The sequence below is a fragment of the Phlebotomus papatasi genome, chromosome 1 (genome assembly GCF_024763615.1).
Source record: "Phlebotomus papatasi isolate M1 chromosome 1, Ppap_2.1, whole genome shotgun sequence".
NCBI classification, from domain to species: Eukaryota; Metazoa; Arthropoda; class Insecta; order Diptera; family Psychodidae; genus Phlebotomus; species Phlebotomus papatasi.
In genome coordinates this window covers 1,125,470-1,151,035 of record NC_077222.1, presented here as the reverse complement: position 1 = coordinate 1,151,035, position 25,566 = coordinate 1,125,470, and the positions used below count along the sequence as shown (strand labels likewise).

The 25,566-nt window shown below is 33.1% G+C and overlaps 1 protein-coding gene across 2 annotated transcripts in view; it reads right to left on the bottom strand.

Moving 5' to 3' along the window:
• LOC129799834 (homeotic protein proboscipedia) overlaps window positions 1–25,566 on the bottom strand; it is a 68,182-nt gene that overhangs the window by 4,369 nt on the left and 38,247 nt on the right. The window contains exons 2-5 of one of the 2 annotated variants that reach the window (XM_055844075.1): window positions 3,616–3,758; window positions 2,278–2,395; window positions 2,079–2,216; window positions 1,550–1,722 (exon numbers count right to left, since the gene is read on the bottom strand). In XM_055844075.1, coding sequence (XP_055700050.1) covers window positions 1,550–1,722; window positions 2,079–2,216; window positions 2,278–2,395; window positions 3,616–3,758 — 572 coding nt within the window. Of the gene's footprint in view, window positions 1–1,549; window positions 1,723–2,078; window positions 2,217–2,277; window positions 2,396–3,615; window positions 3,774–25,566 lie in introns of both variants that reach the window. The other variant, XM_055844074.1, reaches the window with a different exon arrangement.

The following is a 25,566-nucleotide window of genomic DNA, read 5'->3' as shown; positions in this document are numbered from 1 at the left end:
TTAAAAGCTTTCCATATGACTATTCTACTCTTTTGCATTCTTCTTCATCTTTTTTCGAACGTCATACCAAATTAAATTTAATTCACCTCATTTTTGAGACCGAAATAGACTTATTCAAATCTTTTGAATAATAAAGCGACGTGAATTTTGATTTCATGAAATTATACTGAGCTAAAAGGTGTGCAGAAGACATTACTGACTTATTTGACTTTTTTTTACCAATCAGTGTACTAATTTATTGACTGAAAATGATTATCCCATCCAATTTTTTTTTAAAAAGACACCCAGAGAAATGCACGTTTAAGAAAAATGTTGTTTTAATTAAAGTTTATTCCAGGCTTCCACACTGGGAGCAATATTTGTAAAACTTTGCTTCTCTGAACGAGATTGACTGCGCTTCTGTAGGTGGAAGCGTCAAAATTCTGTCAAAAATACAATTTTTGACACAAATAGCTTCCAATGCGTAGAGGCAGTAGATGCCTCAAAATAATATAGTTTGACGTCAATCAAAATTGATGTAAGTTTACTGTCGTGGGGACGTCACAGTTACCGTTTACTATAGTCAACAAAATGAAGGCCAAAGAGTGACTATATCAGGGGCTCATGAAGCGTAGTAAAAAGTGAAGCTATTTTTCACTTCTCCTTGTAAAAATTTTGCAGATATTGCACCGCATCTTAAACAAAGTTGCTCGCAGTTCTTGTATTATTTCGGCGAGAATAATGAAATATGTATTTTTAGATATAGCTTTTAATGCACGATTTCAGAAGATATCAGACTGATAAGTCAATTCTCTTTAGGAAAAGACTTGCCAATAGTCTTCAATGCCTCTATGCAAAAACGTATGGAAAAATGAAATGTCGAGAGGCCCCTGGATTATGTATATTAAATATTGGCACAGAGAAATATTTCCTCTACATTTCGTAAAGTATTCCTAATTTTTTTCGAATATTTATTGTACTTTGCGGGTGATTTTGACCTCTAGGGGTAGTTTTGCCACACCTTTTGCTTATCTATGAGAGCGGGACCGAAATGTGGCACGAATTTTGAATCCAAATCCAAATTGTTTTAAATCCAACGATTTTTTGTTTAAATTGAAAATTTGTGAAGTGAATCCTGACCTGACTGAATCGATGTTCTGTCTAAACATGCGTACTGTCCAAAAAAGTTACAGTAAGAACTTATTACAGTAGATAGAGTACAGTTGCTTTAACAAAAAACCCTAAAATGGGGACAATTTAAAAATTCAACTGTCTCATGGACTTTTTTATATCACCCGGAAAAAGAGTCCACGGATAAGCGAGAGTCTAACGTATTTACTTTATCGATCGAACATAGTAGAAAGGATCAGTGAAGAGTATTCTTAAGTCCTAGAATTAGAGAAAAGCGTACGAACAGCTGGGTGGCAAAATCAACCCTTACCATACTATTCACTGAGCGAACAAATTGAATCTCTTTTTTGACGCTATTCTATCTCTAATCTACTTTGTGGACAACTCTGTTGTCAAAGTCGATCCCACCTTTTCTACCCCCAAATACTGGAACACTCACGTGATTTTCATCTTTCTTCTTCACCTTGGACGGAGCCTCGTCGTCATCATCGAGACTAACACTTGACGCCACGCTGGAATCCGCGCTGATGATGCTCGTTGCGTTGATTCCGTTAGAAACGACCCCGTTGTTGGTCGGCGTTCCGAGATCCAAGCTGCTGGAATTTGGTGTTGCTGCGGATGAGAAAAGTCCCTCATTAAACATTAGTCACACGCGTTTCTTTCTCTCCAAAAGGCAACTCTCGCGACTTTACAGTTTTTTTTCCTCTAACTCAATTGCAGGAAATCATCTGTCGTCAATTTGGCAAAATTTGAAACAGAAAAAAAACATAATAATAGACTAAATGTCGAAAAAGAATTTTCAGTTATTTCTGTAAGAATTTCATAAGATTCGAAGGGGTCGCAGAAAGACTCCATCTTTAATTGATACATCTTTTAGCAGTAAGTGAGGCTAAATGAATATTTGAGAGGATTCTCCTTGACCTTCTGGAAAAAATAGCCTGGTGCTATTGATTAACAAAATGCCTTACCACTGTTTGAATTTTGATTATTGTTGTTGTTTGTGGCACTTGGAGTGTTATTGTTGTGGCCACGAGAATTGGACGTGGAGTCAGGAATATCGTCGGATGGAAGTTCGCACCCTTGGCAGGATTTCTTTGAGTTGGAGTCTGGAAGAAGAAAGAAAATTCTGCTTATGTCCATTGATATTCACTGTGGATCACAACTTACTACAAGGTTGACTGTCATCATCACCTTTTAAACCGTCTTTGTTGGAGTCTTCGTCGTCGGTCTTGGACAGTGTCTGTCTCTTGTGCTTCATCCGACGATTTTGGAACCAAACTTTAACCTGAAAATGTCCAGAAATAAGGGTTTCTTATATTTGTTGAAAGTTGATAATAATTTTTGGAGTTTTTCAAATCGCGAAGATATTCTAGAACAGAGACGTGCAAGAACCATTTGAAACCGAATAAACATCAAATGAAAATTGTTTATGTCAATGGTCAAAATGCTATGTGAAAATGTGACTTATATTGCACAAAATTTTCAAAAAACTATAAAGTGGATATACGTAAATCTAAATGAAATACTTTTCAAACATTTCGTTATTTAGTTTCTGTTGCATTAAAAAATCTCTGATAAAATTTATTGGGTTTTTAAAAGGTGTATTAATCATCATCATTATCATTTTTAACCGCTTATCCCTATCGGGGTCGCGGGCCCATGACATCCAAATTAGCAGCCCACGCTTGTCGATCCTCCGCTACTTCAGGAAGATGTTCGGGTTCGATACCAAGGCGTTCCAAGGTAAGATTCTGAATTTGTTTCAACCACCTTGTCCTAGGTCTGCCTCGAGGTCAACGCATCCTCACAATGGTTTGCACAGCTTTTCTGGGGAATCTTTAAAGGTGTATTAAGCTCAATGAATTTATTTGGCTTTTCAATAATAGAGAACCGGTGAGCGTCGAGGGATAGGGTAGCTTAGAAAAAGACGATTTTATCCAAAGCTTTCGGCTCGGACTCCAAGCCTTCTTCAGTGGTCAAATCTAGAATTTTCTTTGTCAATTGGTCTAGGGTTTCACATGGCTTAAAATTTTTTTCCTGATTTCTTTGTTGTGGATTTCTTTGTGAGACTCAATATTTAGCTTTTCAAACTATCTTAACAATTTATAGTACACATAAGAAACAAAATATTGAATACTACTAATTACCATGAATTATTCTACTGACCAAGTAGGCAAGTAGTACAAATATCGCAGTAAAACATTGAAATAGTAGAATCTACTAATTTACTTTTAGGTTCAACTAACCACAAGTCAGAGAAAATTTTATTATTCTCAATTTTCATAAATTTATGATCTAGATCCGGATTAGTTATTTTCTTTGGTACGCCCTATTCTGGTTCATTTGGTTTTAGTTATCTTGCTTCTAAATGGTTTTAACTTTGTGGTGTTTGAAAATATTTTTTCAATATTGCTGACCGAGTTTAGAATTAAACCAGGCAAAATATTATCTGTTTATGGCTGTGAATTTGACCTCCTGATCTGGGGGATGACTTGTCACACTCACCTGTCTCTCCGTGAGATCCAGACTGGCGGCTATTTCGATTCGTCGAGGACGGCAGAGGTATTTGTTGAAATGGAACTCCTTCTCCAGCTCCAGCAGCTGCGTGTTGGTGTAGGCGGTCCGGAGACGACGCGGTAGTCCATTTTCTGCGACAAATTCAGCTGTAATGTGGGAAATTTTGCATAACTCTTAAATTGATTCTTCAGCTTCCAGAGCAGAGCAGAATGATTAATGGATGAGTGTTTGGTGCGAATGGGATCTTCTGCAATGCCATTTATTGCACTAATCGATCGAATGCCACACATTTTCACCCTCTCGGCAAAATTGATGGGTAAACCTCTCCATGTGAGAGATAGAAACTATTTAGAACACCACATGGCTGAATGTGTTATCATTTTCAAGGGATGCTCTTCACAGAGAAGAGGAATGAACACTTGAAAGTTTCTCTCTTCACACGAAATTTTCAATGAAGGATTTCAAAAAGCGATATTTACATAATTTGGAATACAGGTAGATAGGTCTATCTCTTTATTCCACCAACAATGCTTCACTGAGAGAAATCCGAAAAAGTTAAAATAACATTCCGGAAATGTTAATTTTACCCTGCAGTATTGATCCGAAAACGGTGTAAATATTACCCTTTTTAGGTGTATTATGGGTTAAAGTTACCCTTTTTCATGTTGATTTTACCTTCAAAAGATGCAAAATTAACATTAAAAAATATTGATATATTTTTACACGCGAAAAGTGTTGAAGTTATGACGAAAAAAAGTTAATCGTAGCCTCTTTTTTTCACAGTGTTTAAGACTATTTAATTACTAAAGATTACTAGATCTGGCAATTTATATTAGTTTAGTTTAAAATCTAAACATAACGTAGGTTAGAATCTATTATTGAATAAATTTAAGTATTTATTCTGTATAATATAATTATACATAATTCCTAAGAATATTAGGAATCATCTATAATACAACCTCAGTAGAAAATAATTAATACTACAAATCTTCGTCATATAGACAAAGAAGAAGAAAACTTCTGACGATTTATTTTGCGTACTTTTTAACGAAAGTTTACTTGAATTCATTTGAATATAAAAAGTTCTTTTTAATAGACTTGAATGAATTCTATTTTTTTTTATTAGGATAAATGTCCTAATTCAAAACTTTTTCCAGACGCTTTAATTTTTACAGAAAATTCAACACATTAAGTTCATATTTTTCTGAAGAGAATTACATAAATTTGCTCCTTAACTCTTTTAGAATGTTACTGTTTAGTGAAAATTATTTAAATATAATTTGAAAACTTCATAAATGCAAGAAAAATACACGAGTGTAAAATGCTTCTATTGGAAACAAATTAATCCAAATGGAGACAAGGGAAAGTTTCTAATTAGACACAAATAGTGTAAGTGAAACCGCGACGAAAGGCTTGAAAAACCTTAGTGAGTTGCTCTTGAGTGTATGATTTGTTCTTATTCCCGGTCTTTTATCCTTTCGCATTTAAAACAATAAGAAAATCTCTCCAAAAAATCATATTTCCGGGGTTTCCAATTGAAGCATTTTCACACACTTCAGAAAAACCCTTTTTGTTCACGAAATAGGTAATTATTTCATTTGAAAGCTTCACGTACCGCGTTTTCAATAAAGATTAGCACTTAATTTAACTAAAATTAGCCAGAAATATGACATAAATGTTAAACAAAACAAATAAACAACAGTCACTTTATTGTGTTTTTCATTTTCGACGGTGAAATGGTACACTTTTAAGTTTCTGAGGAATTAACAAATTAAAATGTGTAAATATGAATGGATTTCGGTATATTTGGATCAAAATTAACTAAATAATGAAACTGTGTTATAGAAAATATATAATTATAGTAATTTAGTACTGTATTTATTATGAAAACAATGACGTTTCCATTTAGAGTAGCGAAAACTTTTCATTTTTTCAATTGTAGTCCTAAGTGTTGCCTATCGCCTGGTGTCAATGAATTTTTAATACTTTGTTTAGTTTATTTTATACAAATTTTTAAAACCTCACTTTAAGACCATTTTTTTTGGTAATTTTTAGAGAAACTTCAATTTTACACTCTGAAGGAGTGGTTTTACAAAGTTTTTTGTAATTATCAAAATTAAAGCACAGCTAATGAGCTTTCTAACGGACCCACACTTTTTAAGTTCTGTTCACTAGAACCTGAGATATAACGGATAATGTAAGGCAAAGCAGAAAAAATATAAAAGTATTAATAAAAAGAAATGTTACGTGTTGGAGCAAAACCAAGACCAGATTCTTAATCAGGGGACTTGACTCTATCAAACGTACCATGTGAGATCTCCGTTAGCAAAACCGTGTTGCATAGTGTTATGCTTACGAATTATTAATAAGTATTACAAATGTTTTGTTAATGACAGGCTGTAATATGAAAAATATTTTGGAACCTTTAGAACTCAGATAAAAAAATACACAAAGGTTTCACAACCTGAAAAAGAGTTTTCCACCGATTTGCTCTGAAGGTTGGTTATCAGCGCTAAGACGGCGGTGGCCGCTATCACACAAACATTGAAAATGTTGCTTTCAAGAGCTCTAGCTCAAAAGTAGTATTCGATATGAAATAAATGAATAATAATAATAAGTTTATGAAGTCTCAACAATTTCATATACAATTATTTCCAAAATTGCCAAAAACTTTCCCGAATTCTACTTTTCCCTAAAATTTTGGAAAATTTAGCAACAGCGATTGTGACAGAGGAAAGTACAGAAGGGATGGAAGTGCCATAAGTTACTGGGGTGGCCTTATCGAGGAAGTTGGAGCACAAGAGCCAACACTCCGACAAACTATCGGGCCACAAGACCCGGTGATGACACCCCTTTTGTGCTTGCTCTTCCCACGAAAATCGGAAATTTCCAGGAGGGAATCACCTCATTTGAATGCTGAAGCGATCGCAAGACACGCTTGGGGATGATTTCCCACCTTGACGGAAAAGCATCCGGGACAGATGCTCTTTGGCATCCCAAAAGATAAATTCCATGGCAGGAAAAACACCAAACCCCGGAATGGAATACAATCGCAATGTTGCGGAATCATCCACTCGGCTGAGATTCATCTTTTTGGGGGAATTGTGTTGCTAGCATGAATTATGACAATTTTCTCATCTCTCATCGTCGTCAATCTTCCGTGGAGGAATTTCCCTGGAGCGAGAAAATTGTATCACTCTGAAGGTGAAAAGTATCAATATCGAGATAGATTTTAGAAAAACATTTTCGATGGAGAACATTTTGACAAACTTTTAACAAACCTTTTTTGCCAGAGAAGAAGGTCTTTTAGTGATTTTTTTTTGCAGAGTCTTCTTTCACACGACTCTCATGGGTTAAAGTTGATGATAATTAATTTTGTAAGAAAGTAAAAACACGTCAATTTGTTAGCGTGTCAACCTCCACTAATTACACGCAACAGTCCCGCTGCGTTTGCTTCCTCAATGGAGTCTGGATGGGATTTCCCAACCACCCCCAATTTCACCTCATTTCTCTCTCTCTCTATTTCATCAATTTTCCAGCACATTTTGCTCCTGATAGTATCCGCGAATATAGACAAAATGCTAATTGTCTCCGGAATTTGTGTTATTTCGGAAATTATTTGCTGTTTCCCAAATTGAAATACAATACCGATAGTTCTATTGGAAGTAGTTATGTTAAAATGTATTTAATCTACAAATTTATTTACTTTGTATTTTATTAACTGGATTTAAATGAATAAAATTAGACTATTAGAGAAATTATTGATACAGAAAAGAACATAGATTATTTTAAATAATAAGAGTGGCCCCTATTAAGGGGTAACATGGATTTCGCAGACTTTAAAAAAGACTATTTTTTACAGTTATCGACAAAATAAAAAATTACTTAATTAGAGCTTACAGGCATATAAAATAACACCATTTTAGCTATATTTTCTGAAATTTTCATTTCAAAATTTTAAAACTTCAGCCATTGGTACCTGACTTTTGGAGACGGTTTTTTGAAGGAGAGATACTTTTCTGTGGATAAGATTTCTCAGAGTAATATTCGTCTGATATCAAAAAACTAAATATTTCCTCTTAGCCGATCAGTTAAGCCATCTACACATTACGAGCAATTTTCGTCAAAAAATTGTTTTTTTGAAGGAAATTGCAATTTTTGACAGAGTCTTTTAAACTCGTACTTGAATGGTAGAATTTTTTTTTACCTGAATCACAATTTATTCTACAAGAGTAAACGTGGTGTAGTATTTTTTTTAAAGAAAATTCTGTCAAAAATCCAAATTTTCTGTATTTACATGAATGTTCTAAATTTAGACGTTTAAATTTAAAAAGTATTTCACAAGATGTAAATTAAATTACTTAACTAATATCTTAATAAATTTATGTTATTATTGGTGTGAAAAAATGAAAATTAAGTACACAAACTAACCCTAAACATAATAATTCTATATCTTATGTCCAGCACACACTAACTTTTGTTTGTAAACATGTTTTCAGAATTTCCTATGAGAGTGAGTGAGATGACTAGATTTTGATCTCACTCACTCACACTGAAATGTCAAAAACATGTTTATAAAACTAAAGTTATTATGCGTTGGGCATAAATCTAGTCATCTTGCTCACTTTCATACAAAGTTTTGAAAACATGTTTACAAACAAAAATTGTTGTGCCCTGGTCATTATACTGCAATATTTTAGATAAAAATAGTATTTATTACACACAGAAAAAAAAATATTTTGCAAAATTGTTCGCAAATTTCTGTGAATTTCTATTGGTGCCTTTCGAAATGCTCGTAAATCGTTTAATCCAGAAAAAAGTTCGTAAAATTTTGTACTTGTTCACAAACATTCTTTGTAACATGATCACTTAACGAACATTTTTTGTTCTTTCATAAAAAAAATTTTGATACATTTTTGTTCGTCTAGCCAAACTTTATGGACAAATGAGAAAATTTTATGAACATTTGTAAATGTGTTTACGAACATTTACAAATGTTTGTAAAAGAACAAGAAATGTTCATCAAGTGATATGGTTGCAAACAATGTTTGTGAAAAGCACAAACTTTTTTACGAACCTTTTTTGAGGATTGAACGTTACATTTCGTAAGTCATCGATAAGAATTCATAAACATTTATTAACAATTCTACGAAATGTTTTCTTCTGTGTATGAGAAAAGGAGTTTTGTAAAATGTTCAGCTGGATCTTATTGGGAGTTTGTCAAAGGATGTTGTTTTTCAAATTAAAAAAAAGAATTATCACATTCTGTATAGAACATCCTTTTGACAAACTTTTCTTATTGACATGGCAAAACATTTTTAATACACAAAATTTAATATATATTTTAATATTTAGGGGAAAGTAATCTCACTTCGAACGTTCATACCTTCGAATAATGTGAATTTTCTTTTACTTTTTCTAAGAGAATTATACATTTCTATTAAATATTAGTTGGCTTGTCATCAATTGTTGATAATTCTGTGATAATTTCGTGTAAATATCTTACGAAAAACAAAAGAAATACACATTATTCGAAGGTATGAACGTTCGAAGGAAGAGCACTTTCCCTTAGTACATATTTTTATCAGTAAATCGGATAGTCCTAAAATATTTTATGTAATAAAGTTTTAGTTAAATATTTTATTTTAGCGACTCTAGCACCTCCTTTGGTACTTCTGCAAACTCTAAACGCTCTACAAACTTTAAATATTTTATGAAGCTCTATATCTATAACATTACGAAATTCAAATATTTCAATTATTTCAATGAAAGTCGTGTATGGCCATTGCCAGTTGCTTTCATAAATAATTTTCATGTTATTGTTGTGTAGTTCATGAAGTGTTTACAGAGTGTGATCCTAGGTTAAAATGTTTCATATTATGTGCGTGTGTCCAAGAAAATATTTATGTCTAAAAATATATCGAAGATTTAAGAGGATGTTTCACAATTGAAAAAAAAAAGAGAATGGTGAGGGGGATGAGGGGCCCTTTGGCACTTGTGCCAATGATGAGCTCAATTATCTCTCATCATTGACTGCCTCCAAAATAGATATGAAAATCCCCATCGTTCGTGCGCCAAGAAAAACCGCCACAATGAAAAAGCCAGACCGCATCCGGGCGTTTAGGGGAGTGTGGGGCATATGGTGGCGAGAGACGCGATACTCCTCGAGAATGCGTGTCACGCCGGAGAGTGAAATGTGACATCGCAGAGTTAAAGAAATTATTGAAAGACAACTCTGGGACAAGAACACAAGTTTTATTGCTCGAACTTCAAGGTGATAGCAATATAGTAATCGTTCAATTTGTCAAAAATACGAGATTTTTATTACAGATTGTCTAAGGAGTTTTATGTTGGTGTAATTTCAGGAATCGGACGAACGGACGTTAATATTATATATCCGTCCATTTAAAGGGCGTTTAGAGGTCAAGCTATGAATAGCAACCCGAGGATTTGGGAAACCTGCAAAACCCATTTTGTTTATCTCGAAAATGGCGCCAGTTTTTTTGGTTTTTTTTTCGAACTGAAAAGGAAAATGATCTGACAATTGCGTTTTTCAATCGATTGAGACAAATATGAATTTATTTGGAAGGTCTTTGAACACAGAACACATTTAAATAAATTCCAATTGAAATGGATCGATGAATTTATTTCTTTGATTTATGCTCCATTTTAGGTGGAGTTTGAGGTGATTTATAAATCGGTTCAAAACGTTTCTAAATCGGAAAATATGTAAAAGTACGCAACAGAAGAAACTTTCCGAAAAACTAGAACATAAGATGTTGGACTAGAAAGCTTCTTTATTCATCCATTTATCCAATCAATTTTTATAGTCGCACAATCGAGCATTTTGCAAAGTCGCAACACTTTTCTACCCTTTTTTTCTCAACTCTGTCCAAGTTGTTCTTTTCCGAGGAGTTTTTTTCTGTACTGCAAGAGGAAATTTGGGATGGGGGAAAAGTTTGAGGCATGTGAGGACAAATGATTGATTTCTTCTTTTCCTGCTTCACACGCAGTTTTTTTTCGAAGCTGCCTCTTTCCTCTGGACTATTTTTTTTCTTGGTTGTTGTGCCATTTCTGGGTCAACAAAAAAATGGTTTTTCACACACCCCAAAACAGAAGAGCAATGGAAATCCCTCGTACTAATTTCTGCCCTCAACCACTCGCTCTCTTTCTCTCGGGAAAATCCAGGCAGAGGGTGCCAGGCATTAAAGAGCCTGCAGATAGGGCCCCCCTCGGACCACAATGGCACAAATGTATTAAAGGGAAAATATGCAAATGGAGCAATCAAAATCGCATTTGATGAAAGTGCGGTGGTTCAGTGTTTTGCCAAAGTATAAATCTCGGATGTGCGCTTTTTAATGCATATCAATTTACTGGAGTGCGCGCATCCCTCCAGCAAGAAGTCACCACAAACGCACCGCGAGTAAATCTCTATAGCGAATAAGATTAGGTTCACAGCAACATAACAATTAAATACACTAAATATTGCTTGGGACTACTTTTCCCCGCGTAAATCGCTTCCGTGAGCTCGGGGAATTTAATTAATTAAAGAACTCCCTTATTATTGTAAATGACACTAAGCAGAAGGGAATTCTTTTCAGTTGGGTTAAATTTTATTTAAAAACTGATTATATTAACTAAAATTTGTTAGTTTTTGACTAAAACGAAAGACAGTATTAAATGTACGAAGCTTATAAAACATTTGAGCTTTGATAACGTACTACTAGACTACTAGAGGCGCTGGAAGTACAATAAACACCTTTAAGAAAGTCTCCAAATTTACAATTTAACGAATAATTTTAAATTAAATTCATAATTTAAGCGTAGAATTGTTTCTCTATAATCGAATAAGTAGTATCACACAAATTTTTGTCATTATCCTGTTCTTTTTTTATGAAGCATAACGTCTTTTAATCACTTTCTTTTTTTTTGTAAAACGCACTGCGATTGGACTTCGAAACATTTTGAAATAAAATATAAAATCTGGCAATCTCTATATTTTAGCTAAGACACAGTTAGGGAGATTATAACAGACAGTAGAGAATATTTATCTCAGGAACGAACCATTAAAGGAGATTTTCTGAAACTCAATAATGCATAGTACAGCGGATTGCATTTCGAAATACTGCCTAATAGAAGGCCCTAAAGGCCCATTGATACGAGGGTTTTTCTATTAAAAAACTTCTTTTGAAGTAAAAATCTCTACCGAGCTGTTCCTTGATTTATTCTTACCATTCACAAGTAGAGTTTGAAAAAATTCAAAGATCCATTTGAAAAGCGAAAAAAGAGACATTCTTACTTCTTGATAAATCCGCAAGAGGGCTGATGTACATCCTGTTCGAATTTCGAAGTGCTCAAGTGTCAAAATGTGTTGGTTTTTTCTTTGTTTTAAGGACAAACACAAAGCAATGAAGTTTACTGCTTCTGTTTCATTACTAAATCACTCAATAATCTCTGAGTAACTCTTTTGCTAGGATTTTAGTGTAATTTTTTCATAATTTTTTCCCATCTTGTGCGAAAGTTAAGTATAAAAAATAGAAATTGAGTTTGAATTCTTCTAACATCAACGACATTCTTTCCATCCACAAGTAGCTCTTGAGAAATTCGAAAATCTATTTGAAGATCCAAAAAAGAGACTTTCTTACTTCTTGATAATTCCGCAAGGTGGCTGATGTACATCCTGTTCGAATTTCGAAGTGCTCAAGTGTCAAAATGTGTCGGTCTTCACATTGTTGTAAAGAAAAAAAAAACAGAACAGCGATGCTTACTGTTCTTGTACCATTATTTAATCATTCCGTAATCACTGAGTCTTTCCGTACAGAAGTAGATCTTGAAAAATTCGAAAATCTATTTGAAGATCCAAAAAAGAGACTTTCTTACTTTTAGATAATTCCGCAAGGTGGCTGAGATACATCCTGTTCGAATTTCGAAGTGTTAAAGTGTCAAAATGTGACGGTCTTCATATTTTTGTGAGGAAAAAACAGAACAAAGACGCTTACTGTTCTTGCCCTAGTATTTAATCACTCCATAATCACTGAGTAACTCTTTTGCCAGCTTTTTAGTGTGACATTTGATAAATTTTCCCCACCTTGTTCAAAAATTTAGTATGAAAATTCGAAATTGAATTTGAATTCTTCGAACTTCAACGACTTTTTGTGCAAATAAAGTTCCATTTACCTTTCATCCAAGACACTATTGGAGAATCAAAATCTACTTGTGATTAGGCTTATTATGTGCAAATAGAATTCTATTTATCTTTTATCCAAGACACTATTTGAGAATCAAACTCCACTTGTCCCTATAGCCGGTCGGCAGCAAAGTTTCACTTTAAAAGAAAAAATCCACAAAACGGTTGTGACAAGAACTAACACAAAGTGAATAATTTTCTATTTTAGCTAAGACACATTTGGGATTTAACTCTTTGTTACCGTAATAAATATAAAATCCATTCAAATAAATTACATGTACACAAATCCATATTTATGAAGATGTAATGTGCTCTGATAATACAATGTTTCTCTTTCGTGGTACATTCAACAGAAAGGCAATGTTCTGGGAAATTAACACGCACAACTAAACATTTTACAAGAAAACATAAATTGATTTGCATTGAGGAAGCAATTAAAAGGAATATTGCTTAACTGACTGTCGATACTCAATCAGTAGAAGCGATTGAAATTGCAAATAGAAACAATTTACCTGACGTTAAATGACTTCTAGTCACTAAATATTAAACAACTTAGTTTGAATTCTTGAGTGATTTGTTATTGTTTCCTCTTGTAAAAAAAATCAAAACACTAAGTAATTGCTTTCAATGTTAAATCGTTTTGAAATAAATTAATATATTACATTGGTTTAATTGAGGATGCAATAGTTAAGGAAAAAATTCGACAAGTTCTTTTGTGACTAAACTCAAAGCAAAAGTGAATGGCAGTGAACAACAAATGATAATTTTAGCCGCATCTTTAGCAAAAACGAACATCAATAGTATTGGTTCTTATTTTTTTCTTCTTCTTAAACCAAAATGCTAATTGGCGAGTATTCTGCTACTGAAAATGTTTCAATGACTGATTTCCCGGCTCTCGTGGGAATTTTCTGCATTTTTCACCATATTGATCTATTGAGATTGATTCTATTGTTTGGTGAAACAAGAAAGATGACTAAATAATAATGATTAACCATCATTGTGACCTCTTCAAGTGGCTTAACATTGCGGTTTGGCGTTCATCAGTCTTCTTCTTGGATCTGAAGTCTAGTGAAAACGGAACTTATCACCTTTAGCGGCTTAGAGGGATTTTTTTTCTTTTGGTAGAATTATTGTTTGGCGGTGGAAAAGAAGTTGGAGAGAAATTGAAAAATGATCGGGAGGATTTTTTTTTTAAAAAGTTCATCTCTTGGTGTCTATTGAGTTTTAGTTTGGAAGAATCTTTAGTTGGTATATACTATTTATATCCTCGGCAGCCTTTTCTTCCATCAACAGCACTCCGTATTAATTTGTTTATTTTCTCATGTGCCATCGAAAAGACTCCTCAATGGGCGAGAATAATAGAAAAATCAGAAAGCCGAAGGCCGATCGCATGAACCCATTCAAATGGGATTACCAGAGATAATTAATGATTTTTTCGGAGGCCTTCCATTGACTCTAGTTACAGGTGGTTTTCTATATAACTTCCCAAAAACGATAATACCCTATAACAAGAGTCGGCGGATAAACAAAGTAGTCTCCTTAGACTTCAACGGATGGGGGGCTTCCACTATTAAATCTGGAAGTTGCCTTGGAAACGGAAGTTTCTCCTCTGAGGAATTTCACATGGTAATCCCGAAGGAATATCAAGAGAGATCAGGAAATTTCCTAAATAATTCTAATGGAATATCAGTGGTAATTCCTGTAGAATTTTAACAAATTCCCCTCTGAGGAATTTCACATGGTTATCCTGAAGGAATATCAAGAGAAATAAGGAAATTTCCTAAATAATTCTAATGGAATGTCACAGTTAATTCTTGTAGAATTCTCCTCTGAGAAATTTTACGTAGTAATCCCGAAGGAATATCAAGAGAAATAAGGAAATTTCTTAAATAATTCCAGCGGAATGGCAGTGGTAATTTCTGTAGAATTTTAACGAATTCTCCTTTGAGAAATTTCACATGGTAATCCCGAAGGAATATCAAGAGAAATCAGGAAATTTCTTAAATAATTCTAATGGAATATCAGTGGTAATTCCTGTAGAATTTTAACGAATTCTCTGAGGAATTTCTCATGGTAATGCCGAAGGAATATCAAGAGAAATCAGGAAATTTTCTAAATAATTCCAATGGAATATCAGTGGTAATTCCTGTAGAATTTTAACGAATTCTCCTCTGAGGAATTTCTCATGGTAATGCCGAAGGAATATCAAGAGAAATAAAGAACTTTCTTGAATAAATCCAATGGAATGTCAGTGGTAATTCCTGTAGAATTTTAACGAATTATCCTCTGAGGAATTTCACATGATAATCCCGAAGGAATATCAAGAGAAATAAGGAAATTTCTTAAATAATTCTAATGGAATGTCACTGGTAATTCTTGTAGAATTCTAATGAATTCTCCTCTGAGGAATTTCACGTAGTAATTCCGAAGGAATATCAAGAGAAATAAGGAAATGTCTTAAATAATTCCAACGAAATGTCAGTGGTAATTCCTGTAGAATTCTAATGAATTGTCTATGGAATTTTAATGTCAATATTCCTTTATTGAACCACTTAGACGTGAAAACGTTCACGCAGAAAGGTAGACTATTCCACTGTAACTCCATGGAAATTACTACCAAACGACGCAATTTTTTATAGGGATATGGTTAATAAGCCATCTCTTCATCTTACCAATTCAATTTCAACGAAAGAACCCATTTTGAGAATTATTAAGCTTTGTGACGATATTTTCTTCAGAAGAATTTTTCTTTAAGGAATAACAGCTAGGGGTTGAGTTTTGAAGAAAAATTGTTTGACAACACTTTTTGAGGGTGAGAGAACCCAAGAAACATACACAATTAATTTATCAGAATTACACTCATTCTAGCGTATGAATAAATCTGCATTTCTGTAACTTTGAAAAATTCCAGAGGGTTTTCCTTTTTGGGTAGGAGAAAGACCGATGAAATCAACTTGTATTTTCCTCCGTCAGACATCCTAAAAGCCATTGAGGGGCAAGTTTTCATAGAAATAAGCAGTCAGAGAATGGAGGAAAAATATCTGTGAGGAAATGTTTAAAAAAAAAAATCTCCCGAAAAAAACCATTTAAATGATTAATGATGTTTTTCCCAAGCAGCATTTTTATAACACCGACCATTTTATATTATTCAAATATGAAATGTTTTATTTTTCTCTAATATGACAAATGTTAAAATGTGTCGACGACAGGTCCTTTAACGAAGGAAAAATATTTCAAGAGAATAATGAATTGCGTCACAGTTTCTCACCCTTCGTGTGCGGGGGTGGACTTATGATTATTTGCTGGCCAGAGCATGAGACGTTCTTTTTTTTTCCTTGTCCGGAGGTGGCAAGACAATAAAAATGCTCTTACTGAGATTTTTTCCTATCAATCATCCTCGAAGGAATCTCCAGTTGCGCCAAAAAGGCTCAGTAGAATAAAGAAAAATGCAAAATTATTTAAATGCGACCTTTTTTGCATCATAAGTGATCCTTAAAATGCTGAAAGTCCTTCAGGATTGAACTTCTTAAAGTTAAACACTGAGGAAAATTTTTAGCTTTTTTATTGTTAGGGGAGACTGGGGCAAAATTTGTCAAAACGAAAATTTCAATATTCACTGTTTTCTAAAATGAAAGAGACTGAGGCTTGAAATTTTTATTATAGATAGCCTTCATGAACCTTCTTAAACTTACAAAGTTTCAAGGAATTCGAGGAAGAATTATGTAAAATAAAAAAAAATAATTAAATTTTGAGCCCTATTTTTGAAATATTTGGCTTACAGAAAATATTAATACTGAGTAGCTCAATTTAAGCACATTTCTCGTTAAGATAGAGAAAAATTATCTTCCACAAAGTTGTAGAGGAATAAATTTCCTATAAAAATATGTCTATTTGATATTTTTAACGTTTGCGAAAGTAAAACGTCACAAATTATCCGAAGACTGACAAAATTTGACCCAGCAATTTTGAGAATCTCCACAAAATCGACTTTTAGAAAATGATTGGAAAATCACATTTCTTTCGAGATAGAGGAAAATAGTCTTATGCAATGTTGTAGAGCAGTAAATTTCCTATACGAATATGCTCATTATAAAACGTTTAAGTTTTCTCAGAGCTCATGAAAGTCATTGAAATTTTGATAAGTTTTGCCCCAATCTCCCCTACTTTTAGAGATCTGATATTGGATTCTTTTTATAAATTAGTCATATTATTAAAGATTTTGGTTAATATTTTATGTTTTGGGATTTCTTTTTATTTGCTAGAGAGCTTTAAAGAGGATATAATTTTTCAATTCAAGCTAAGTATAATAAGCCAGGATTTTAATAAGAAATGGGAAAAAATTGAAATCATATCAACCAATCCATTAATTTGTATAAGATAATCCCCAAAATGAAACGGTTTCTTACGCAAGGAACAAAAATTTCCAAAAAGAAATCCGATTTTAATACAATCTTTTTGAATTAGAGCTTATTAAAAAATAAAATTATTTAGAGGACATAAAATAATCAGTTACTTTGGAAAAAAAACATTTTGATATTGTTTTTGATCCGTTTGTTTTCGATTTTATCAATTTTATCGGATTCAAGTAAATGTGCAAAAACGTTGTTATAGATCTGAGTAGCTTTTCCTAAAGGAAATTGTATTTTGACCTTAAAATAATGTCCGAAAAGAAATGTTACTTTTTCTTGAAGATAACGCCAGAAAATTTATCAAAAATTGGATGCAAAAAGCTTCTTTCGAATCTTAAAAGCTTGGGGATGCATAATGGGCCCAAAAGATGGCCTGGATGCAGCGGTTCCGCGAGGAACCGCTCCCACTGTAATCTAATCTAATCTAATCTAATCTTAAAAGCCTTTAAGCTAATTTTTTTTTTTTTCAAAAAATTAACCTAAAATTGAGACGCTTAAGAGCAGAAGTTATCTCCTTTGTATGCATTTCTCTATTAAAAGAGTTTACTTCTGCTCTGAGCGTCTCAATTCAATACCAAACGGATTTTGATTATTTTGGGGCAGACGTGGAAAGCTTATGAGGTTCCCTAAAAGCTTTCCTGCGAAAATATTGTAAGCTTTTTAAAGAAGAGATGGCCAAACACTTCTCCGAGGTCCTCCCATAAGTCCATCAAAGTTTTAACATAAAATTTTGTGTAATTAGTTTTAAAAAAATATTACTAAAAATCCTTTTCATTCCATATTAAATGATTTTGGACTTTATGATTAAAAGATTCAATAAAAGAACTCTTACACCAGTAAAAGCACTATTCTTCTTTAAAAATGCATTTTAAGCTCAATTTTAGCGGTCATAAATAATTTTTGGTTTTATGTGTTTTTCTTAATCGTTAAATATGGTATTGAGGGGGGCATCTGTACTACTTTACGAGAAAAAAAACACTTTTTGTACATCAATTTTCGATTGATAATAAATTTAAGGAACCATATTCAATTTATTATAATAACCAGAATTAAAAGCTAAAAAACTAGGAAAAATATAGCGAATTAAGGAAAATTATTAAATACACTTTTCGTTTAAAATGACTTCGGAGAGTTGAAGCAAACCATTTATAAAAAAATAAATAAATAAATAAAAGAGCTTAAATGTCCGGATAAGTTTATTAAGTATAAAATAATCTGCTCCTGTAAACGTATAGGGGAAAGCGCGCTACCTTCGGAAGATATATGCTTCGCACTAATCATTTTTTTTCAATGTGTTATAAATAAATTTGGCCCATCATAATATTATATTTCATAGCTGGTCCAATGCCTCAAATTTTCAGAAATCCATAAGGAATTTAGAGAAAAAATTGAATTGTTCGAAGCTTGAGTCGTCCGAAGGTAGCGCGCTTTCCCCTAATAAATGTCTTAATAAAAATAAACTATATTTTATATATTTCAATAATAGAAAACGATTGTATTAATTAATAAAATTGGTAAAATTAATGAAAAAAATCAATCTTTCGAAATGCCACAAACATATTCATTTTTTTATACAAAAAAGGTCGCCTAAGTGAAAGAAAATAAATGAAAGGAGACATAAAAGAAACAGACATTTTGAAGTAATTGAATAAAAAAATTATGCTTGTTTCTTGGAATAATTACTTAGATTAAATCACGGGGTATCTCACTGAATCATACTTTATTTGCATTAATTGAAGCATGATATGAAAGAATTTTAAATTAAGTGATGTAAAAGAACAATAGACATGTAAATTGGAGATACAGCGAGAAAACAGCTGATTTTTGATAAAGAAAAACTTTGTTGAAATGACTAATTTTCATCTGAGTGATGGTATTTTGCAATAGCGTGTTTTGTTGTGTGTTCAGGGGAAAAAGGGGTGAATCTGTCAATCAAATCCCTCAGCCATTCTCTAGCATCCGCCCAGGAAAATGCCTCAAAAACGGATCAGAATTTAGGGTCCTTTTCTTCTGTGCTGTCTCCTTTTTGCATGCTCGCAGTGATGGGTGCGGATTTTCTCATGTATTAAACATGAAAACCACGATACCCACCCACAAATTTCTACTCTTCTCTTTTCAATCCTGGTCTCAATGGAAAATACTCAAGAGGATTTCATGTTCTCCATGGGGGAGTGATTTTGCCTGTTAAACTTTCGACGGATATTGTGTTTAATTATTGGAAGTATATAGTACTCAAACCCTTCCACTGCTCGGGAAACACTATAAGGAAAACACTCTTCATGCATGGAAAATGGTGTGCTTGAAACGAAGAAGTACTCCCGGAGATTGAACTTCATACACATATCCGTGCTTTGAGTTCAACGTAAAGGGTTACAAACCCAAAAAGCTTTCCCTCAGGGGAGTGTAAAATTTTCCCTGGAGGAGAGCTTTCAATCATTGATTTTATGGAAACCTCCATCAACGTGTCACACAATAAAATAACATCAACCCTCGCGTGAAGTTTTTCATCCCTATGAAACTTTTCTTCTCTGTAAATATATTAGTTTCACGTGTCGATGTTTAAGGGGGGCGCCATGGTGGGAAAAAGCCTTCAAATGTGCTAGGGAGATCGATTGGGGGAGAAATGTGACGAGACATCTTGAATAAAACATTGCTAAAGTGATTCCTAACGCATAAAATGAAAAAAGGTTTTGAAAAATTCGATTATGGCTTCACATAACCTTACTTTTAACTACCCAGCGAGCACTAAATGCTAACCGATTTCAATTCAATCTGCTAATTCTAAAGAGACACTCGCGGGGCAGCGCCATTTTCCATTTTCCGGTCTGCATATTTTTGGTGACCGATTCAGCGAAAATATGGTGAAAACGGTGAAAACACTGCTTTTTTTTCAGCTAACTGTGCTCGCTGGGTAATCACATTTTTGAAGCAACTATTCTTATGGCTCCGGCACACCTTTTAGATTTGGAAAATTTCATGAAGTCGAAATTCGGATCCCTTTTTTTCTCACATGTTTTGCATATGACTATCTCATTCTTTCGCATACCAAATTCAATAAAGCTAAATTGAATTTGGACTGATGTTTAAGAGAAGAAGAAGAGTGCGAGAGAATGAGATAGACATATACAAAAACATATGAGAAAGAAAGGGATCCGAATTTCGACTTCATGAAATTTTCCTGATCTAAAAGGTGTGCCGGAACCATTACAATCGAATTTTATACTTTATGATTTAGCTTTAAATTGATTAGCAAAACATCTACTTAAAAAACATAAAGATATAGATAAAGGATTCAGCATGGAATTTTTGGTAAATCGTAATCGAAAAAACTCTCGTTTTACTGACGTAAAATTTATCTCGAGAAAATTACGTCTCGAGAAAATTACGTAGACGTAAAGACGTAAAAATGACGAAAATATGGACCCAAGTGAGTTCGACGGCCTGAACGTAAAATAAAAGAAGAAGAAGAGACCAGATCAACCCTAAGTTATTTGAATGATTACGTTTAACCCATTCCTTACCATGGTATTATACATCATACGCAAATTGAGTGATTTTAGATTATTTATTCCTGGGCAATTGTTATCCGAATTACTGTCGGGAATAGATTTTTAGTAACTTTAGTTCTACAATTACTTGGGAAAAATAGTCCGACAGAGATGGAAATATATTTTGTTATTGTTTTCTTACTTCGCGGAAAGTCATGCAAAGTTTTTGCTCAAAATGACGGACGGAAAATACGACTTCCCGACGAATTTATTAAAATTTGCCTCTTTTGTCTTTCCTGATTTGAATTCTAGTTGCCAATTTGTGTTCTTGGTAGTTACTCTATCTAAAGCAATAGAGTTTGTAATGAATTAATGCACAGAATTTAAATTCAGTGACCGTTAAGACGAGTGTTTGACAGAAGCTCTCCGCGCCCCCATATATGATAATTTTTTTTTTCTTTTCAAAAAATTCATCTACTAATCTGTAGGAAACTAATCCCAAAATATGAACATTCTATCTCAAGTATTTCTGGTACATTGACTGAATGGGTTAACGGTTTTACGACCGAATTTGTGTACTATAAAAAATTACTACTCTGATTCCTAGAGTAATTTTTTCTTAGATCTTTCTGTAACATTTTCCATTTAAGTGTTTTTAACAGAAAAAAATCAGCAACCTCTTGCAGAAATGCAATAACTACTTGTGAAATGTTAAGAAACTTTCCAAGCAAAGTGAAAACAACAATGTCTAACCGGGACAGATCATTTCTCTTAGGAATTTCACCAGAAGTCACACCATGTGTTGCCGAGAAAATATCGATGTAAGTTTTCCTTGTCTTATCAAATGGTGAAATTTCCATAAATGATGACAATGTCACAAATGAAATTCTCCACACTCCAATGGTCGAAAGTTACAGAAAGGTATAATTGATGGCCTTCTTTTTTTTCGGTCTTAGAAAGCTATTGAACTTTTCTATTCCATTTTTTTTTCAATGAAAGTTACAAAACTTTTATTGTTTATTGTCCCAATTAAATTCAATTGCATTTCAGTTGTTTTCTTGCAGTTGAAAATGCTCTCTTTGGGACATGTCTGCACCATAAAACGCACAAGTGAAATCTACTATGAATTGAATAGGGCTAAAAAGACGTGTCGAGATCGTCATAACAATTCAAACAGCAGATTCCCTCAATTGCACTTTTGGATTTGTCTACGACTATTTTTCACTGGCACACATTTTTTCGATGGATTTTAATACTTTTTTTCCCGTCATAACATCCAGACTCTTTTCATATTCCTCACGTGATGCTCAAAATAGCGACCTCCGCACGAATATATGAATAATAGCGAATAGGAGGGTAGATGAGAAAATATTCAAAGGATCTGTAAAGGGGGTTGAAAAGTTTACCACCCCCCTCTTGATTCTTGTGGCATATGTTTCATCCATGACGATCTGCATGGAATACGTGTTTTTGGTGCGTAATGGCAATCAATAAATCAAACACGAAAATTCACCGGGAAAAGTGTATCAACGGTGAAAATGGGAATATGATCAATTGAGTGAATGTTCACACAATTTTGCTCACACTTAACCTATCTCTGAACATCCCAAAAAGCCTCAGAGATATACAGCAACATAACCGCCCCACCCCCTCTTCTCCTAAATTCAGAGAAAGGGGGATAAGAGCCACAGAAACAGTTCATAAATTAAACCCCTTTCCTCACTTAAACCCTCAGACACGGAAATTGAATATGAGTCGGTCTCGAGAGTGCCAAGAGATCATGGTTTATCTGCAATTTGTAAATTTATTGCTCCCTCAATTGCTGAGACAATGGTCAATTACACCATTTAACATTGGTGTTGTGCCTCAGCAAAAATGAATTAATAAAAGGACACTAACTTTCTCCTCCACAAAACCCACAAATTCGTCCAAGAGCAAATTCCTCCCTTCTCAAGAGGAGAGGAGTCTATCAAACATTTACCAAGACTATTTATTACATCTACTTGGTGGCAACCAGGAAGATGGTGTTGCCCAACGGAGTTGAGCAAATTATAGATGAAGGATTAAACGAGACAATAAATAAACAATAAATAAATAAATTAACTCTTTTGTCTCTTTTGGGACTGTAGTACCCAAAGAAGCATATGAATATTCTATGAAAAACAATGTTTTTTTAATTTATTCAGAACTGATAAAAATCCGATTCTTGTGGATGATTACAAACTATAAGGATGTCCAAATGTAAGATATTTTTTGTAGGACCTCAATTAATTCCTGAGCTTAGATATTTTTGATTAAAAAATTGTGAAATTGGCCTGCAGCATATGCTGCGGACCGGAAAGAGTTAATTAAAACTCTTGCAGGAACTTAGGCCTTCCAGCAAGAGGAGTTCGGGACATCCATTAGGGGGAAGCGCGCTACCTTCGGACGACTCAAGTTTCAAGAAAATTTCAAGTTTCAGAAAGTTTCAAGAAGGACGACTCAAGAAAATTTGAGGCATTGGACTAGCTATTAAAATAAATCGTCCGAAGGTAGCGCGCTTCCCCCTATTATTTTTTAACGCCAGAAAAATTCCAGGTGACCTAAAGGGGATTCGAACCCGGGACACTTGCATCATAGAAGTTCTTTACCACCTGATGCATTACTGAACTTATTACACATAACTAATAAAATGACTAAACCTAATTATTATTGACTCTACCCAGTTTTTCCTCAGTGGGGATAGGAAAAATTCCTGCCCATACCCAGAATTGAACTGGAAACTTCTCGTTAACTAGACGAGTGATCTACACACAGAAAAATGGAAAATTCTTAAACAGAAACACCCAGGAATTTAATTTCAAATCCCATCCAATGAATGCCAATGCCCTAATTCTAAATCCTTGATCATTTAGTTTTAGTTGCAATTTGCAAATCTGTAGACATTTTTCATTTTCCAGCTAATGCTGAACTTAAGTTCCCGATCTCTTAACTTGAAAGAGCTAGGGATTTTAGCCCATTTCTTTAGCTCAGAGCTTCTAAACTTAAACGCCTCGGGGATTCACGTCCAATTTAAGTTCCCAGGGTCTTATATATTCTTAAATTTAGAGTCAAAATTTTTCTGTGTGTACCAATTTTGCAGTATTTTTTTTGCATAAAAATGAATGATAGATCTTGCTTTCGCTTGCTTTTTTTCGTGTGAAAAACTAACTTTCAAACTCTCAAATAGCGTAAAAATGTCATGTTGATCAAATTTTTAAAATCCTTTTTTGTATTAATTTTTAGTTTTAATTCGACGATAACTCAAGGTCACTTAGGAATACGATTTTGATACAAAACCATCAGCACATAACCAGACTAAACAGAATGCATAATTTTACAATCAAATTTCGGACGAAAAGTCCTTTATTCCACTGAAAAGCAACACTATTATAGGCAAAAAGCTCGTTTGGCCTCTAACAACACAAGACCTTTTAACCTTGGGATACCTTAAGAGGCACGTATAATGGATATGTTGACAAATTTGACAATTATCTGATAGGACCTAATCATTTTTCTTAGTTTCTAAGCTTCTTCGCCATCAAAACTTTAATTTCTCCTTTATTTTTGTTCGCTAAGCATTTTTCCCCACGATATTTGAATAAAAATTAATGTAAAAGTTTATAAAATAGAATTTAATTTATTAATTACTGTTAAAAGTAAAATTATTAAAAGATATTAACCTTTAACTCTAGTGTTAAATTTATTGAGTTGAATTTTACTTATTTCCAGCCTACAAAACAAAATTCTATTATAATTCTAAAAATACTTAGAATAAAAAAATGTCGATTTTTTTATATTGACATAAAAGGACGTTATGATCTACGTATGACTTTTCTTTGAGACTTCTTTTTTGTTGAGTTTTTTATAATGATAATGGGGTGGAATTATACTTATTTCCACCACTGTATCGTGATTACATTGTAAAAAATATATTCCAATCCAATACGATTAATAATATTAATAGTTCATATTTTGAGAAAAAATGCAAGATTTTATAAAATACCCTAGTAATATACATACATTAAGTAATTTTTAAGCCTTTAATAAGTACTTAATATTAAGTAGTTGGAAAATAATTACCCTAGGAGAAAGAGATAATCCCGAATAATATCTTATCTCGTATTACCTGGATAGTATCAATCTTGTATCAATAACAAAATTCATTGTTCTTTTATTAATTATTTAATATTTTTCATTATTATTTATTTATTAAATTTATTATCTTATTGAACAAATGTTTTTTGTCTATTTTTTACAGAGTTGGGAAACGCAACTCTATTACCGGTAAGTAAATCACATAATATTTTATTTTATGCTTATCAAATGTGTATCAAACGCATGTCTTAAAACTTTTAAAAATTATTGGATTCATTTTAGAAGTATTATAGAATCCATTCCAGAAATATTCTGTGTTAATTTTAGAAACATAACACATAATATTAGAAATCTTTTGTTTGATTTTAAAAAGTTTGTGAATCAATTCATGAAACATTCTGGTTTAATTAAAAAAAAGAAAGCAAAATTAATCAAATTTGAAATTCTTGGATATATTTTCGATTTTTTATAGGATCAATCCTAAATACTTTTCAGATTGAATTTAGAAACAGACCAATTTGTTTTAAAATTTCCGGATTGTTTTTAGAAGTTTTGTGGAACCCATAAAAAGAATTTGTGTCATGCCAAATTACCCTTGATTTTCAAACTTTTCAGGCTTGTTTTTTTTCTAATTTTTCGCTTTAATTGACTATTTTTTCCTTTTTTAAGATGATTTCTTATCCTTTTTGTTTATTTTTTTCCTCTTTTTGATGACGATTTTAGTACTTATTCTTCATTT